The sequence below is a fragment of the Delphinapterus leucas genome, chromosome 11 (assembly GCF_059928025.1).
Source record: "Delphinapterus leucas isolate spDelLeu-1000000601 "Yukka" chromosome 11, BTC_Dleu_Yukka2, whole genome shotgun sequence".
Lineage (NCBI taxonomy): Eukaryota > Metazoa > Chordata > Mammalia > Artiodactyla > Monodontidae > Delphinapterus > Delphinapterus leucas.
The window spans coordinates 12,533,528-12,549,254 of record NC_143139.1 but is presented as its reverse complement, the minus strand read 5'-3'; the positions used below and the strand labels follow the sequence as shown (position 1 = coordinate 12,549,254).

The 15,727-nt window shown below is 39.6% G+C and overlaps 1 protein-coding gene across 1 annotated transcript in view; it reads left to right on the top strand.

The window, feature by feature from the left end:
- Positions 1-12,182, top strand: part of EPS8 (EGFR pathway substrate 8, signaling adaptor) — a 73,848-nt gene extending 61,666 nt beyond the window's left edge. Inside the window, exons 18-20 of the mRNA XM_022577672.2 lie at positions 3,979-4,159; positions 5,623-5,752; positions 7,504-12,182. Coding sequence (XP_022433380.2) covers positions 3,979-4,159; positions 5,623-5,752; positions 7,504-7,617 — 425 coding nt within the window. The 3' untranslated portion in view covers positions 7,618-12,182. The remainder of the gene's footprint in view (positions 1-3,978; positions 4,160-5,622; positions 5,753-7,503) is intronic.
- Positions 12,183-15,727: the final 3,545 nt, after the last annotated feature.

Below are 15,727 nucleotides of genomic sequence, written 5' to 3'. Positions count from 1 at the left end.
TTGTTCTAGAAATTCTGGTTAAATGCAATAAGCACAAACCTACTTTTATACATTACTTTCTCAGCTGAAGTATAGCCAATTTAAATTACCTTCTCATCCATATCGTGACCTTACCAAAGAACTAATGGAAAACTGAAGTTTTGGAAAAATGATTAGCTCTTTCTGTGTGGCAAAAACAACTATGCCTGTGCATGTATGTGTATGAGAGTGTATGTGCATAAATATAACTGGCAACTAAATTTTAAAATATTTTTGTGTATTTTTTGAAAAGATGCTTTTATTTTTTTTCAGACACGAAAGACATAGTTTTGAGATGAGAAAGTTCTGTAAATGTTTTTATTGATTTCCCTAAGGAAAATTTTCCTCTCAGAAACTTTCTTCATTCTTCCCACAAGTTTATAACATCTCCCTTCTTTGTTACGTCAGCGCGGTAATCTTTGACACAGTGGCACTCTTTTTCCAGGCCTGGGATCAGGGTTCATAGGCATCCAGGCCCAGTTTTGGAACAGTCTGTGGGCTGGGACAGTTTGTTCTTTGTCCTAGTCTAAGAAACTAAGAATAACCTAATGGGAAAGAGGCATGGTTAGGATACTTTAAAGATACAGAACCCGCCTGATAATTGTGACTCATCATTTTCAAGTCTGTTTTTCTTAAGTCAAAGGGTGACACTGGTATGTAAAACATAAACATATGTCCCCAAATTTACACATGTACTTGTTTCCTTAAACTAATAAAATTTTGCATTTACTTATGTAACGTTCCTTTTAAAGATAGCTCAGAAGTATAGTTTGACATTAACTATAGTCCTTTTTATAAAACAAATATTTTCTTGATAGCTTTCTTTCTTGAGCACTTTTTTGAAGAAATTTCTACTGAACGAGTATTGGGGCTTCTCAACAGTCTTTTTAGAACCAAGTAGACATGCTTCTTTACTGGTAACCAGGTCTGTTTCAAAATATACCTTTTGTGGTACTTGCGTTCTCTCCTTATGGCCTAGACTTCTGATAAGAGTAAAATGGAAGGAGCTGTAAATTGAATACTCACCCATAAAAATGTTACCAAATAGCTATGAACAAGGGAGAAAAGTAACAGGCCTATTTTAAAATGTCACAAGTAGCGAGAACCCGGCTCCTTTTCTGAAGTGTTTACTGCGTTTATTCAAACTAGCTGGTTGGAGCCCTGTGTCATATAAGCTATTCAGTTTGACTTGTCGTAAGATTCAAAAAGGTTCTCTTCATCACTTTTAAAGATACCAATGCTTCAGTTGTTTTGCATGTCTTCCATTTCCTTTGAAATGTTAGTCCTTTTATATGAGTTTAATCTTTTGTGATCAGAAGTGTTGTTTTAGAAAGAGGTGTAAAGTTAGTCTGGTGTGTTGTTATGTGCTAGAACATTGCAAATGGAAACCAAAACCAGGAACACATTAGAAGAGGTTTTTATATTCCCTGGAAAGATGTTATGCTGTGGACTGGAAATGATCCCACAGTGGCTAAGTCAACAGATAAGGAGATAACTATTTTAGCGTGGTTATACTTTTTCTCTTGTATTTCTTTGAGATGTACTCCTATGTTGTATGGCAGTGTGACTACATTGTACTGATTTAAAAGAGTTAACTAATGAAATGCATGTCCTGTATTACTTAAATGTAACAATCAATAATATTCCCTCTTACTCTCTTTAGCCCCCTCATCCTCCCTCCTTTCCTCCCTTCCCCTCTCTTATTTCTCTTTCTTTTGACTTCTTTCTTTTTCAAAAGGTTTCCTGAGTACTTGAGGCATTAAAAAAAATTAGGCTGAAATAACACTATTTGATTATTTCACACTTTCATTTATTTCCCAGGGGCACCAAACACTTTCTAAAAATACTTTCCCTGAAAAAAACAATCAGAACAATGGTCACAAAAGCTTCCTTAGTGACCAGGTCACTGTCACTTGCCAAGTTAGTTAATTGGATTACTATATCAGTTCTTTGCACTTAATTCTTGAAGGTGATATACAAATAATGTATCTGTGTGTGTGTGTGTGTGTGTGTGTGTGTATCTGACTCACATTTTAAATGCATCACTTTGTTATATTGAGAAAAGGATGAAGAGTGAAGAGTGGGGTCATGGAGAGTAGAAGCAGAGAGACCTGTAAATAGGCTGGTGGCTCAGACCAGGCTGCTAATAGAAAAAAATGGAGTGAAGTGATTGGGCTGTGTGGTGTATTCTAATGGTAGGACTAACAGGATTTGCCGATGGATTGGATATAATCGAGGGCAAAGGGGAGTCAGGCATACCTACATGGTATTTTGTTGGGGGAACTGGAAAAATAGAATTACCAAGTTGGGAAGTCTAGCATAAAAGTAAGCTTCAGGAAGAAGATGAGTAATTCAGATTTGAACATGTTATGTTTGAGATAGCTAATAGACATCCAATGAATATATCAAATAGGCAGTTGATGTATATTGGTCTAGAGTTCTGAGGACCAGTCTGGACTAGAGAAGTAATTTGGGTAGTCATCAGCTTTTAAATGGCATTTAAAACCAGGAGACCAGGCACAACAGTCATTGATGGAGTGAGTGCAGACACAGAAGAGGTCCAAGGACTGTGTCCTGGAGAGTTGGGGAGATGAGATGAGCATCTGAGAAAAGGATGCTGAGGAGAGACCAGTAAGACAGGAGGAAAATCAGAGAGTGTGGTGTCCTGAAGGCCATAAGAAGAAAGTGTTTCAAGGAGGGAGCGCCTTCTTCAAATGTTGCTGATAGATTAAATGAGGAAACGACTGGGAATCAACCATTGGAGTTTAGCAAAATGGCATGGAGGGATGGGGCCAAAAGCCTGATCGCAGTGAATTCAAGAGGAAATTGGAGAATGGGAATTGGAGTCAGCTGATATAGACAGCTTCTCATGGAGTTTTGCTAAAAGGGGAGCAGAGAAATGGGCAGTAGCTGGCAGGGGATGTGGGGTTAAGAAAGGGCTTATTTAAACATGAGAGAAATAAAATAATAGCATGCTTGTAAGCGGATGAAATGATTCAGTAAAAGAGGAAAATTGATAACATGGGAGAAGCAGGGGGGAAATTACTGTCAAAGTATTCAAACAGACAGAGGGCACGGAGCCTAGTGCACATGTAGAGGGGCTGGCCTGAGGAAAGTGGAAACAGTTCATCTATAATGTAGTAGAAGGAAGGCTGGCAGAGTGTACGGGGAAAGTGCTAGTGGTAAGGAGAGCTGCTGGGGGCACTTCGGGAGGTTTTCTTTTAACTTCTTTATTTACTCAGAAATTCTGCAGTGAAATCATCAGTTCAGGGAGAGGACTGAGGACTGGGGGCTGGAGGTTTGCAGAAGGAAGAAGATAGGAAATACTTGTCTGACCATGGACAGTTATACGGTCCCAGGCAGGGTTTCTCAACCTGAGCCCCTGTGGACGTTTGGGGCTAGATAATTCTCTGATGTAGCAACGTGACCTGTGTGCATTGCAGAATGTTTTGTGCATCCCGGGCCTCTACCCACTGCATGACTGTAGCTTCCTTGCCCCTTGCCCCCTGTTTGTGACATCCCAAAGTATCTCTAGCCATTGCCAGATGTACCCTGTGGTTAAACTTTCCCCCAGTTGAAAGCCACTGGCCTCAGGAAATGTAGTATGAATGTCACAGACCATTAACAGCCCAGGGGAGGTTCATGATCATGAATTTAACATGAGCTCACTCAGCATTGTTGTGTTCGATTTGGCGTGCAGGTGCAGCACAGAATAAGCAGAAAGTGAGATTTAACAAGGGTGGGGGGGGCTTGCCAGATGAACACAATGAAGAAAGAAGAGACAGGGAGTGATTTTAATAATTGATCACAGAGTTTATACTTGGTGAGGATGAAAGGAAAGATGGTAGGAATACTAGATCGTAAGTCCTGTTGGGGTCAAAGGATTCTTGGCACTGGGGTTCTAGAAGAGCAACAGCTGTTAGGGCTTTCAAAACTAACCTCCTCTGTGTTGGTATCTAGGAAGGAAATCTCAGATGGAGGAAGTGCAGGATGAACTCATCCACAGACTGACCATTGGTCGGAGCGCTGCCCAGAAGAAGTTCCACGTGCCACGGCAGAATGTGCCAGTTGTCAATATCACTTATGACTCCACCCCAGAGGATGTGAAGACATGGTTGCAGTCAAAGGGGTTCAACCCTGTGTAAGTCTCTCTGGGGATACTTTACAGTTCTGTGTGTATAACATGCAGTGTTTTCAATTTGATCACTAAGATGTCACAAGTGACTCTTAGAAAATGTGAGAACCCGAACTGCATCTGTTTCCATGCTCAGGAAATAACTCTAGCCATTTTTAGCTAAAAAAAAAAAAAATTGGAGGAAGGAGAAATAACTATCATTTGATGGCACCCCATTTTCTAGATGGTGGTGTCTGTTCATCATTGGTCCCTCAAGCAGTCTCTTGGCAGCTTTGAGGCTGGTGGCTGTCTTTCTGCCTCAGAGGGTCACACAGGATAGGTCTGTAGTCTTCCCTAGACTCCACAGACCGCAGAGGACATAAAGCAGAACCTTTTCTCCCGCTGCAGCATAGAGATCCCAGGCAAATGAAAAATAGGTGACATTACTTATTGTAGGTTATAATCTAATAGAGCTTTCCTTTAGGAAAGCCACAGTGAAGTTTCTATTTGTCTATAATTAAAAACTTGTAAACATTTTCTTGTGTATTTGGTAAACATATTTGAATATATGTATTTGAACTATTTGACTAATACATATTCAAGAGCACTTGACACATTATGAACTCACCCAGTGTGACTGAAAACATGAGGTACACTGGTTAGTCAGTTGCCCGGCTACTAGAAAGTTATCCATTCCTTCTACGAAACACCAAATTTCAAGAAATTGGTAATGCACAGTAAAGATAATAAACCCAGTTGACTCTTTTTTGACACTTCATGATCAATTATCTTATATAGCCTCAGGGTCGTTATCATGACCGTCCCCTGTCATTGCCCTAAGCATTCTAGTACCGTTTATGAGTTCCGGTGTATGGAACACCTAGAGAAGAGAGGTTGTAGCGGGACCAGAAATCTTTCTTTTGTTTTATCCAGACAGTATTTTATTTATTTATTTGTTTGTTTATTTTAATTTTTTCTTTTTTTTTCCGGTACGCGGGCCCCTCACTGTTGTGGCCTCTCCCGTTGCGGAGCACAGGCTCCGGACGCGCAGGCTCAGCGGCCATGGCTCACGGGCCCAGCCGCTCCGCGGCATGTGGGATCTTCCCGGACCGGGGCACGAACCCGTGTCCCCTGCATCGGCAGGTGGAGTCTCAACCACTGCGCCACCAGGGAAGCCCTATTTTTAATTAGTTTTTATTGAAGTATAGTTGATTTACAATGTTGTGCTAATTTCTGCTGTACAGCAAAGTAGCTCACTTTATATACACCTGTGTGCATTCTTTTTAATATTCTTTTCCATTATGGTTCAGCCCAGGATATTGTCTGTAGTTCCCTGTGTTATATAGTAGGCCTTGTTTATCCGTCCTCTATATAATAGTTTGCATCTGCTAACCCCAAACTCCCAGTTCATCCCTCCTCCTTGGCAACCACAAATCCAGACAGTATTTTTAATGCTCTATTTCCCTCTTTTCCTCCTTTTGTTTTTTCAGAACTGTCAATAGTCTTGGAGTATTAAATGGTGCACAACTTTTCTCTCTCAATAAAGATGAACTGAGAACCGTCTGCCCTGAAGGGGCCAGAGTCTTTAGCCAAATTACTGTACAGAAAGCTGCATTAGAGGTACGACTTCTCAACCTAAGGTGGTGTTTTTCTACATTAGCCAAGAGTATGGACTGCAATTTGAAAGCTCTGGAAACATTATTTATGTCCATATAGGTCGCTTTCTTTGCCTTTCATGCAGAGCTGAATTCAACTTGATTCAGCTTTAGTAATCTGTCACTGGAGACCCTTAGCGAGCATTTTCAGGGAGAGTAATTTGTTATAAGTGCTCCTATAACATGAAGCTTGAGCTTCATATACTTTTGGATATCTAATGAAAAGCCTAATGTTCTCATTTTACGTGCACTACCTCTGTAGGAATTTTATTTACTCATTTACTTCGTGTGAGTAAATGACTTAAGAGGCCAGAACTCTTTTACCTGTCCTTAATATTTAGTTTGGAGATTCTAGCAGGTTAGAGGTTATAAAGTCTTAAAACTGTGGCTGTGTGCCTTAGGCCTGCTTATACATATAAATAATCAGAGGGAAAATATTAGATAGGGATCATAGAAAACAGCGGGCCATGAAGAGTAATTCTTTAGTTATAGCTGTTTCTATGAAAGAAAAAGAGTAAATGTTTTCTAGATTGGCTATACTTAAGGTTTCAATATCCTACTCTACTTAATGTGGGCTGTGTAAGGGTAGTAGCTTCTAACTGTTACATCTCACAGCTCTCCATAGCTTTCATGAAAATTAAACTTAGACTCCAATGAAAGGGTATAGGCTTTGGCGTGAAATCAATACGTAATTATCTCTAGCAGGTTTATTGTATAAATTCAACAGTTAAATAACTCAGTAAAATAGCTTCGTGCATACAACCCTGTAACCATTCTCACTCAGGAGAAATTATATTTCCCTTGGAAATTTTTCCTACGACATTCATCTTGGTTGATTCTGTATTAGACTTTTTGTATATTGAATGTGAGTCGGGATTATATCTTTTCTGAGGCAGTTTTGTTGCCATTATACCTTCTAATTTTGTTGGGAATGTATAAATTCCTCCTTAAGGGTTATGATAGAAAGTTCCATATTCCTAACCTTTCTGAATTCCTTCAGTCCAGACTCCCTATCACTGTCATTTCCCCTGACTTCCCATGTGCTCCTGGCCTCTAGCTCCTGTTCCTCTGGATGTGAATTAAGGCAGAGGTCCTACCTGAGGTTCTTCGTCTTCCCCAGGCACCTTCCCATCATGCCCTTCTCTTGCATCTAGTTCATGTTCATATTACTCACCTGTGTTGCCAGAGATTTCTGTAGATGAGAGAGGAATAAGGAGGGTGCATAGGGACTGTAGGCCAGGTTTGGAAAGGACAAAAGCCAACAAGATGTCAGAAGGTCAGAACCCTTTGGTATGAGGAAACTTGGTGTCTTCTGAAGAAGGGGCTTTGGGCCTGATTTAGAATCCCCTAAGGTAGATAGATGAGTATCTTACTTGACCTAAAGAGCATTATTTGATAATTTACCATCTTTTTGTGCTTCTTGTACAATCTCTTCTTTCCCCCAGGGAATCTAGAGCATTCCACATGCATTACTGATTTATCTTTAACAGGTTCAAGTGAAAGGCATGGTGAATGAATTGCCTTAAGACAGTATAAGTGAAAATGTGATGTTAGTGAAGTCCAGCATCATCACTTATATGAAGGGCGGCCTTCAGTTTTCCCCTTAGAGACATGAGAAGAAAAACACAAAGAACTTTTAGCCTAAGCCATTTCATGACATGATTTGCAGCCTCACAAACCAGTAACCGTCTCGTCCGAACCATGTTTGTTTTTCAGGATAACAACGGCAGCTCTGAGTTGCAAGAAATCATGCGAAGACGACAGGAAAAAATCAGTGCTGCTGCTAGCGATTCAGGAGTGGAATCTTTTGATGAGGGAAGCAGTCACTAATTAGTTTTTAAACTCCATTATTCTTGGCATTATTCCAACGTGCTTTGTTTTAAGAAGACATGAAGGGAATGTCAGATTCTCATTTCTTGGTGTACAGAATTTATCGCCATAAAGAAACAACGCAAACATAAGTAAGCAGACGACTTGCTCCTGGGCCCGTTATTTTTATTAAAATGAAAACATTTTAAACAGAATTTCTCACCTTGGGAATATTTTGCCTACTTTACCAAGGTGAGGTTCCCTTTATTGGATTAAGTATTTCATCCCCATCTCAATGCCTAAGCAGACTTTTTTTTTTTTGACAGTGGTGAGTTTATTTATTGCAACAAAACAGAGATATTGCCCATGATTCAAAATCTAAACAGTTTCAGTTTTGCCTGTGACTATGGTATGTATCATCCAAGGTGTAGCTTCCTTTATAAAGGCTAGCCTCTGCTTACTTAGGTCTCTTCTTCAATATACTCCATAATAGAATGTTTAGATTTATTTAAAGTTCTTAATGCCAACAGTTTTTACAAAAGATTAAAACATTGAATGAACTGTAAAATACAACAAGGCCTTGGACATACAAATAGAAACCTTTGGAGCATTCCCGAGACATTTTATCTGTCGTGGCTCTGTTGATCCCAATTCCTTGTATAGCTTGTATTTTGATTCGGTTTATATTCTTCTTATTATCTATACTGTGTTCTTATATACGAGAAAGCACAAGTGTAAAAGAGGTCATATACATTCAAACTCTGTCACCGGAAATAGCCTGCATTGGTGTGTGTTACAGTATTCTGCTTAATGAAGGCCTCAGTTCTGAATATTGATATAAGTAGTTAAGAGCAAATTGGGGCCATTTTATGAGTTTATCTGTGTCAAGTTTTTTTCCGGTAATAAGAAATAATATACACATATTTTAATCCTGTGAAAGATTCTAGGTAGAGAAAAGAAAGAGACTTAACCTTCAACAAATGTTATTTTTGAAAACATGATTTTTGTCATTAAATGTTATATTATTTCACATATATAAAACAGATGTTATGTAAGAATGTTGTATATTTTAACATAAATCCATTTAGAGAGATTATCTAGATTCATTAATTTTCATAGTGCCTTTTTCACATGAGTCAGCTGGAAAGTCTGCAATAAACAGTATTTGCCGTACATTAATAAATGGCTTCTGTCTCGTTGGCAAAAGGGACCTTTGGCGTGCAGAGTGGGGATCAGGGTTACATGGAATGGGAAAAACAGAGGCCCACGCTCTTCCTTTTTTTTTTTTTTTTTAACTGATTCCCAGTGGAGTTCTGAGTGGGTAGAAACTTCTCTAGAATACTTTCTTCAGTTGTTTCTCTTCTTTTCACCTCTCTTATTTCATCATCTTTTCTTTTACCATCTAGTAAAAACAAACTTACACACCATTTGTGATTACAAAGTGCTTCCACATAAACGCTTTGTTAGAGATCTACAATAATCTGTGAGTTGTATTTTATAGATGAGGGGGCTTAGCTTCCTACAGGCTGACTCTCCCCAAATCATGAGGGATATGAGAATCTCTTGTCTTCCATTTCTCAGTCTCTCCGTAACGTCGTCCCTTGGACAAAGTGAGGCAAACATGGGAATAATAATTATTGTAGATCCTTCCCATTTCATAAGCCCTGATGCACATTTATAACTTAGCCCTTATGGAAAATCTCTGAAAATGTAGGTATAAGACAAAAGAAATTGGCATGGAAAAGTTAAAATTACCTGTGTGTAATATAGCATATCGGACATGAAAAGAATTGGTATCATTTATAAGTATGTCTTTATGCTATAAAATTCCAAAGGAAAATATCACCAAGGTAGTACTTGCAGGAAGTAGTTACCTCCCTCTGGGATGTGGAGACCAGGAGAAGACTTGGGATTAATGGAATTTAAAAGCTTGAGGGAGAGTTTGTATCCCGACATCTGAGGAGTTAGGCCACTGGGATGAGAAGTTTGGAGGAAAGACGCCACAACTGGTAAACCTCGGAGAAGGGGACACAGCCTAACTGGTGCTGTTGCCTCAGGAATTCAGAAAAGAATTCAGCGGAAGAAATAGTTCAGCAAATCCATGGAGCTGGGACTCAGACCTCAGAGGAGAGCAGCCCAGGCAGCTGGCACTGGAATTTCTGAGAGGGAACAAGGAGGCTGCTACTGGGATTGCGGGGTCACTGGGACCTACAGGCAATCAATCACTACTTATAGAGTGAAGAACTATTATTAGGGTGATGTTGATAGAAACAGGAAATAAAACAGAAAAAAAGCAAGTCCCTTGTTTCCCCTCTAGCTTCCTGTGTCCCTGTAGCACACTTTTTGGACAGAATCTATTGGTCACCCACCTGTCAAAGCCCCAGATCACAAAGATGGGAATAAAGGGGTAGATTGGAAACTGAGAGAACAGCTCAAGAACCAACGTGTTTCAACTCTGGCTACTTAGCTTATATGTGCACTCCTCTGTACATCTTTGAAATTCTATAAAATGATTTTTAAAAATATTTATACTTTTGCCCAAAAAAGGTGCAATCATCCTTCTTTGTTGTTTAAACAGTATTTAACATAAGGAATTGGTTAAACAGGCAAAAAGGAAACACTGTGATACCACGGAGGTAGTAATAATGAGAAAGCAACCCCCATCCCTTGGGCTAGGGCTGCACAGGGAAGGGGTTGGGTTTATCAGCAATTAGAAGCCTGAAGAAGGAAGGGCCCTGGGAGCTTGGGTACAGACCACTGAAGAAGAGGCACTGTCTGGTGTTGGTGCTGATGCCTCAAGACCACAGAGGAGAGATCCCCTGTAGAGCTGGGACAGAGACTTGAAGGGAGAGAAGGTTCTGGACAGTTTACCTCTGAGGGAGTGCAGTGATGGGGTTCTGAAAACTTAGGGGAAAAATCTAGAAATAAATCAGAGTCACCTACTGCTACTGGAATCAGTTACCTACTGCTGCTGCCAGAGTGGAGCTCTCATCACTGGCATTAAGCCATTTGCTTATGGCCTTTGTGTAGTTTACTGCCTGTTTCTTGATGTTCATTGAACTTTTGGAAACTGGGGGATTATAGTTTTTACTAAATTTGGTAAAGTTTCAGTCATTACTTTTTTTTTTTTTTTTCTGTCCTTCCTGCCTTCTCCCCTTGGGAGACTCCAGTTTCATGTGTGCTAGGCCATTTGAAGTTTTCCCAAGGTCACTGGTACTCTGTTAATTTTTTACCTAGTTTTTTTCCTCTGTTAATTTTTTACCTAGTTTTTTTTCCTCTGTGTTTCATTTTGGGTAATTTCTATTTCTGTCTTCAAGTTCACTAATCTTTTCTTCTGCAATTTCTGTTCTGCTTTTAATCTCTTCCATTTGTGTTTTTCATCTCATATTAGAGTTTTCATATTTAGAAGTTTTACTTTTTGAAAAAGTATCTTCCATGTCTCAACTTGCTCAATATTTCTTCAATTTTATCAATCATATGGAAGCAGTAAAAATATCTGTCTTAATATTCTTGTTTATTAATTCTATCATCTTCATAAATTCTAGGTTAGTTATGATTGATTTTTTTTCTTTATTATGGGTTTTATTTTCTTCTTTGTATGCTTGATAATTTTAAAAGCTCTGGCTGCTTTCAAGATTCTTTTCTGTGTCTTTCATTTTTAATGTAATTTTTAATTGGTTGCCAGATATTGTGAATTTTACCTTTATTGTGTTAGGTGCTGGATACTTTTGTATACCTTTAAATATTATTGTGCTTTGTTTGGGGATGCTATTAAATTACTTGGTAAGAGTTTGATCTTGCCTTTAAGCTTTGTTTGATGAAACCAGAGCAATATTTACATTATAACTAACTTTATCTCACTGTTGTAGCAAAACCCTTCTGGTTGCTCAACCTATTGTTCCATGAATTATGTTTTCCACCGTAGCAGGTGGTAATAAGGACTATTCCTGGTTCTGCGTGAGCTCTGAGAACTGTTCCTCTAATGCTTTCAGGTGGTTCTTTCCTCAGGCTTGAGCAGTTTTCTCATAGGCATGCAATGATCCATCCTCAGCTTAGGACTCTATGGGGACCCTATGCATATCTCCAGAGCTCTCTCTTCATGCAGCTTTCTCCTCTCTATTACTCTGTGCTGTAATTTTAGCTCCCTTGCCCTTGCCACACTTTAAACTTTGTCTCCTCAACTCAAGGAGTCTGCTGAATTCGACATGGGTTCTCCCTCCCCGCACTGAAGCTTGAAAGCAGTCCCTAGGCAGAAAGCTGGAACAGTTGTAGGGTTTTCTGCATTTTTTTCATCTTTCATTGCCCAGTGTTCAATATCTTGAAAACTGTTCACATATGTGTGTGAATACATATGTGTGTGAAGCACATATTATTTCAGGCTGGAGGGTAAATCCAGTCCCTCTGACTCCATCTTGGCTCAAACTTGGAGTCACCTTGCTTTTCAAAGTATATATATATATTTTTTTTTACTGTATATAGAAATCTAGGTTACTACTTTTTATTCTAGAGTTTTAAAAATGTCATTCCATTGATTTTTGGCTTATATTGTTCCTGATGATAAGTCAGTCATCATTCTTATTTTTTCCTCTGGCTGCTTTTAAGATTCTTTTCTGTATCTTTCATCTTCAGCAGGTTGATTATAAAACTGATGAAGGTGGTTTTCTTGGTGTTTATTCTATGTGGGGGTCAGTGAGTTTCTGGATTTTTAAGTCAGTGTTTTCCTATTATTAGAAGTGCTTTTTCCTTACAATATTTTTTTCTGCTTTTTTTTTTTCTTTTCTTCTCTTCAGACTTCTATTACATGTATGTTAGGTCAGGTATCTTACTATACCCCAAAGATCCCTGATTCTCTGTTAATATTTTAAAAATCCATCTCTTTCCTATTCTTCAGATTGGAAATTTATGTCAATATGTATTCAGCTTCACCAACTCTTCTTTTTCCCCCCTGTGATCTGTCTTCCAGTATGTGTTGAGTCAATCCAGTGAATTTTCTTTTCAGTTATTGTATTTTATCAGTTCTAGAATTTACACTTAGTTCTTTTATATAGCTTCCATTTCTCTGCTGAGACTTTCTGTCTGCTCACTCACTAAAAGAATATTTCCCTTTAATCCTTTGAGCAACTTTCCTTTTTTCCCATAACAAAGAAAGGCTGCTTTATAATCTACCTGCTAAACCCAACATTTGGGCCCTCTCAGGCTCAGTTTCTATTGATGGCTTTTTTCTCCCCCAATATGGGTCCTATTTTCCTATTTCTCTGCATGTGTAGTAGTTTTTTATTATATATACTTGACATTGTAAATGACATGTTTTAGATATTTTAGAATATGTTATCTTCCTCGGAAGAATGTTTATTCTTATTCCAGCAATCAGCTGTATATTGGCTGATCACTTTGAGCTTGTATAGCTTTGGTTTTATGCTTTGCTAGGATGAATTATGGCAAGTTCAGTGTGTTTTACAAGATCTTCTAACTTGATGGGACTCTATCTACAAACTATCTCTTCTCTGAAAATCTTGTCAGGACTTGATTTCAGGCTTTGTCTGTAGCTATCAAGAGTAGTTTTCAGGGCTTCCCTGGTGGCGCAGTGGTTGAGAGTCCACCTGCCAATGCAGGGGACACGGGTTCGTGCCCCAGTCCAGGAAGATCCCACATGCCGTGGAGTGGCTAGGCCCGTGCAGCGGGAGAGGCCACAACAGTGAGAGGCCCGTGTACCGCAAAAAAAAAAAAAAGAAAATAGTTTTCACAGTGGAGTCCTTACTTCTAAGGCATGCCCTTTTATGGGGGATGAATTCACAGGATATTTTACATCTCAGCTGGATACCCAAGGAGTTAAACAGCTCTCTTCACTTTTCCTGGGCTGAACCTCTGATGTCTCCCAGTGCAGCGACCTTTCTCAACCTTGCAGTGGCCACTGTGGTAAGCATTGGGTGATGTTGCCTTGTGTGAACTGGGTGGGTTCACTTACAGATTTCTGCAGCCATTCTCTGCACAAATGCTTCCACTCTGGTTTCCCTTTTCAGAATTTCCAGCTGCTTCCAGTGCCCTGAACTCTGATCTATGCCTCCTCAGCTCATCAGGGCTAACTTATTCCTTTTGGGGCTTAGTGGCTGCACTGCCTTTGGGGAATTGTCCTCAAATCAAGAGCTAGTAAGTTTCCTTATCCCAGGGATTGTAGGCTTGTACTGCTTGTAAAAGATAACCAGTAAATTTTATCTCTTTCCCTCCCCTGCCCTTAAGAGGCACTGGGTCATGGGAAGCTAATGTGAGAGATACTCTAATCACTTAAAACTATTCCTTTCCTACTTTTCTCTTAAAAAAATTATAGGAAAGTTTGAGATTCATTTGTTTTCTAAAATTAAATTTATAGAGGCTGAGTTGCTGCTGGGTGGATATCTCACTAGGCTTGTTCCGCTCTCTTTCTTCTCAGTGCTTACATGGAACTATATCAGAAAGTTGAACAGACTCAATAAAGGGATTTTTGTAAAGACTGGTTGTTTCTGGGTAGGAAAAGACAAATTCGTTCAGTAAACATTTTGTAAGTGTCTGCTTTAAGAACTGCATGTTCAAAGTGCATCCTAGATGTAGCCTCTGCCATCAGAGAACATACAATCTAAAGAACTGTTTGCTTCTTGCTGTATTTATCCCTGGTGCTAGTCTTATTGGTCTCCTGGGGCAAAATTATACCCTAAAACCACCTAAAATCAGTGCTGACTTCCCAGAGGCTGTGATTTTATACTTGTGACATTTAGTTTTTCCCAAAGCCACGCTTTTAAGTTAGTCTGCTCAGAGATCTTTGTAAGGGTTGTGTCAAGGGCTCCTGGGAATGAATTAGGAGGGGAAGGCAGTTACCATTTTACCACCCTTCTCTTGGCGCTTCTTTTCCTTATTTTAAACAAAACATAACATGCTCAAAAAAGCTGTGGTTGCTCTAGGCAATACCCAGATAAGGGTTCTACTTCCAGCAGTTCTGGGACCCCAACAGGAATTTTAGTATGTACTCCCATCTTCCCCCCCAACCCAACCCATTCTCTTTCCACCATCTTGGTTTGTCAGTTCCTTCTTTTCTGCAGGCCTCTCCAGGACCGACTCCCACACTGCGTCACAGGCTCACACCACGTCACAGCCTCCTTTCCTGGCCTCTTTGTTCCTTTCTGTTTGCATGTTTAGGACAGAAAAGAAGTGGGAGAAGCCAGTGCTCTGAACTCAGTTTTATAAGATATCCTCCGTTTTTTTGATGGGGAGATACCCAGGTACCAGGAAAAACATATCTTCTAGTACCCAAATGTTCAGGTGTATTACATCACATTTGTGAAAGAAAGGCTATCAAAAGCTAGTAAAATTCTGATAAGATAAAAGGAATTACTAAGAACCATACTCTTAGATTCTAAACTAAATTGGGATAAGGGAAGTGAGGTCCAGAATCTAGATTTCTGTATCAATGGGGATATTTTAACAGCTGAGATGCTTCCTGAAGGGCTTTAGGCATATTACATTTAGTTTGGTGCTGGGACCAATTGGGCAATGAACCAGGGCTCCTGCCAGGCCCAGATGGTCCTGGTCCAGGCTGATTGCTTGGGCTCTTTCCTTCCTGACTGTGATTCCAGGCACTTGGCCCAATTCCCACTGCTTTTCTGGGCTGCCCCACCTGCCCTACCCTGAAGAGGTCAGTCTTATCCCTCAAGCGTGTCCATGGAGTAGGAGATAATGTCTCCAGCTTGAACATGTTGATGAACACATGATGTCTTTCAGATAATGGAAAATCTGGGAATAACACACACACACACAAATGGTGAATACTATCTACAGATCTTCCAGAGCTTGTCCTATTTTATGGTTTCTTACTCTGAGCTGCTCTCATATGCTAAGGGCTTCTTCCTTCCCATCTATTCTTAAAGAAAGGAAAACAGGAACTGAACTCTTATGTGCTGAAAACTTTCACCTATATTCCCCACTTTATAGATGAGGAAATTGAAACTCAGATATAAGTTACGTAGCTTGTCACACAGTAAGCGGAACGACTGAAATTTGCACTAACTGCAACTTCTGTATATCCTGCAAATCACCTTTTCTCTCGGATATCCTAGGTCAGTGTATAAAATTCTTTTTAAGCAGAAATAGCATTTTTTAAACT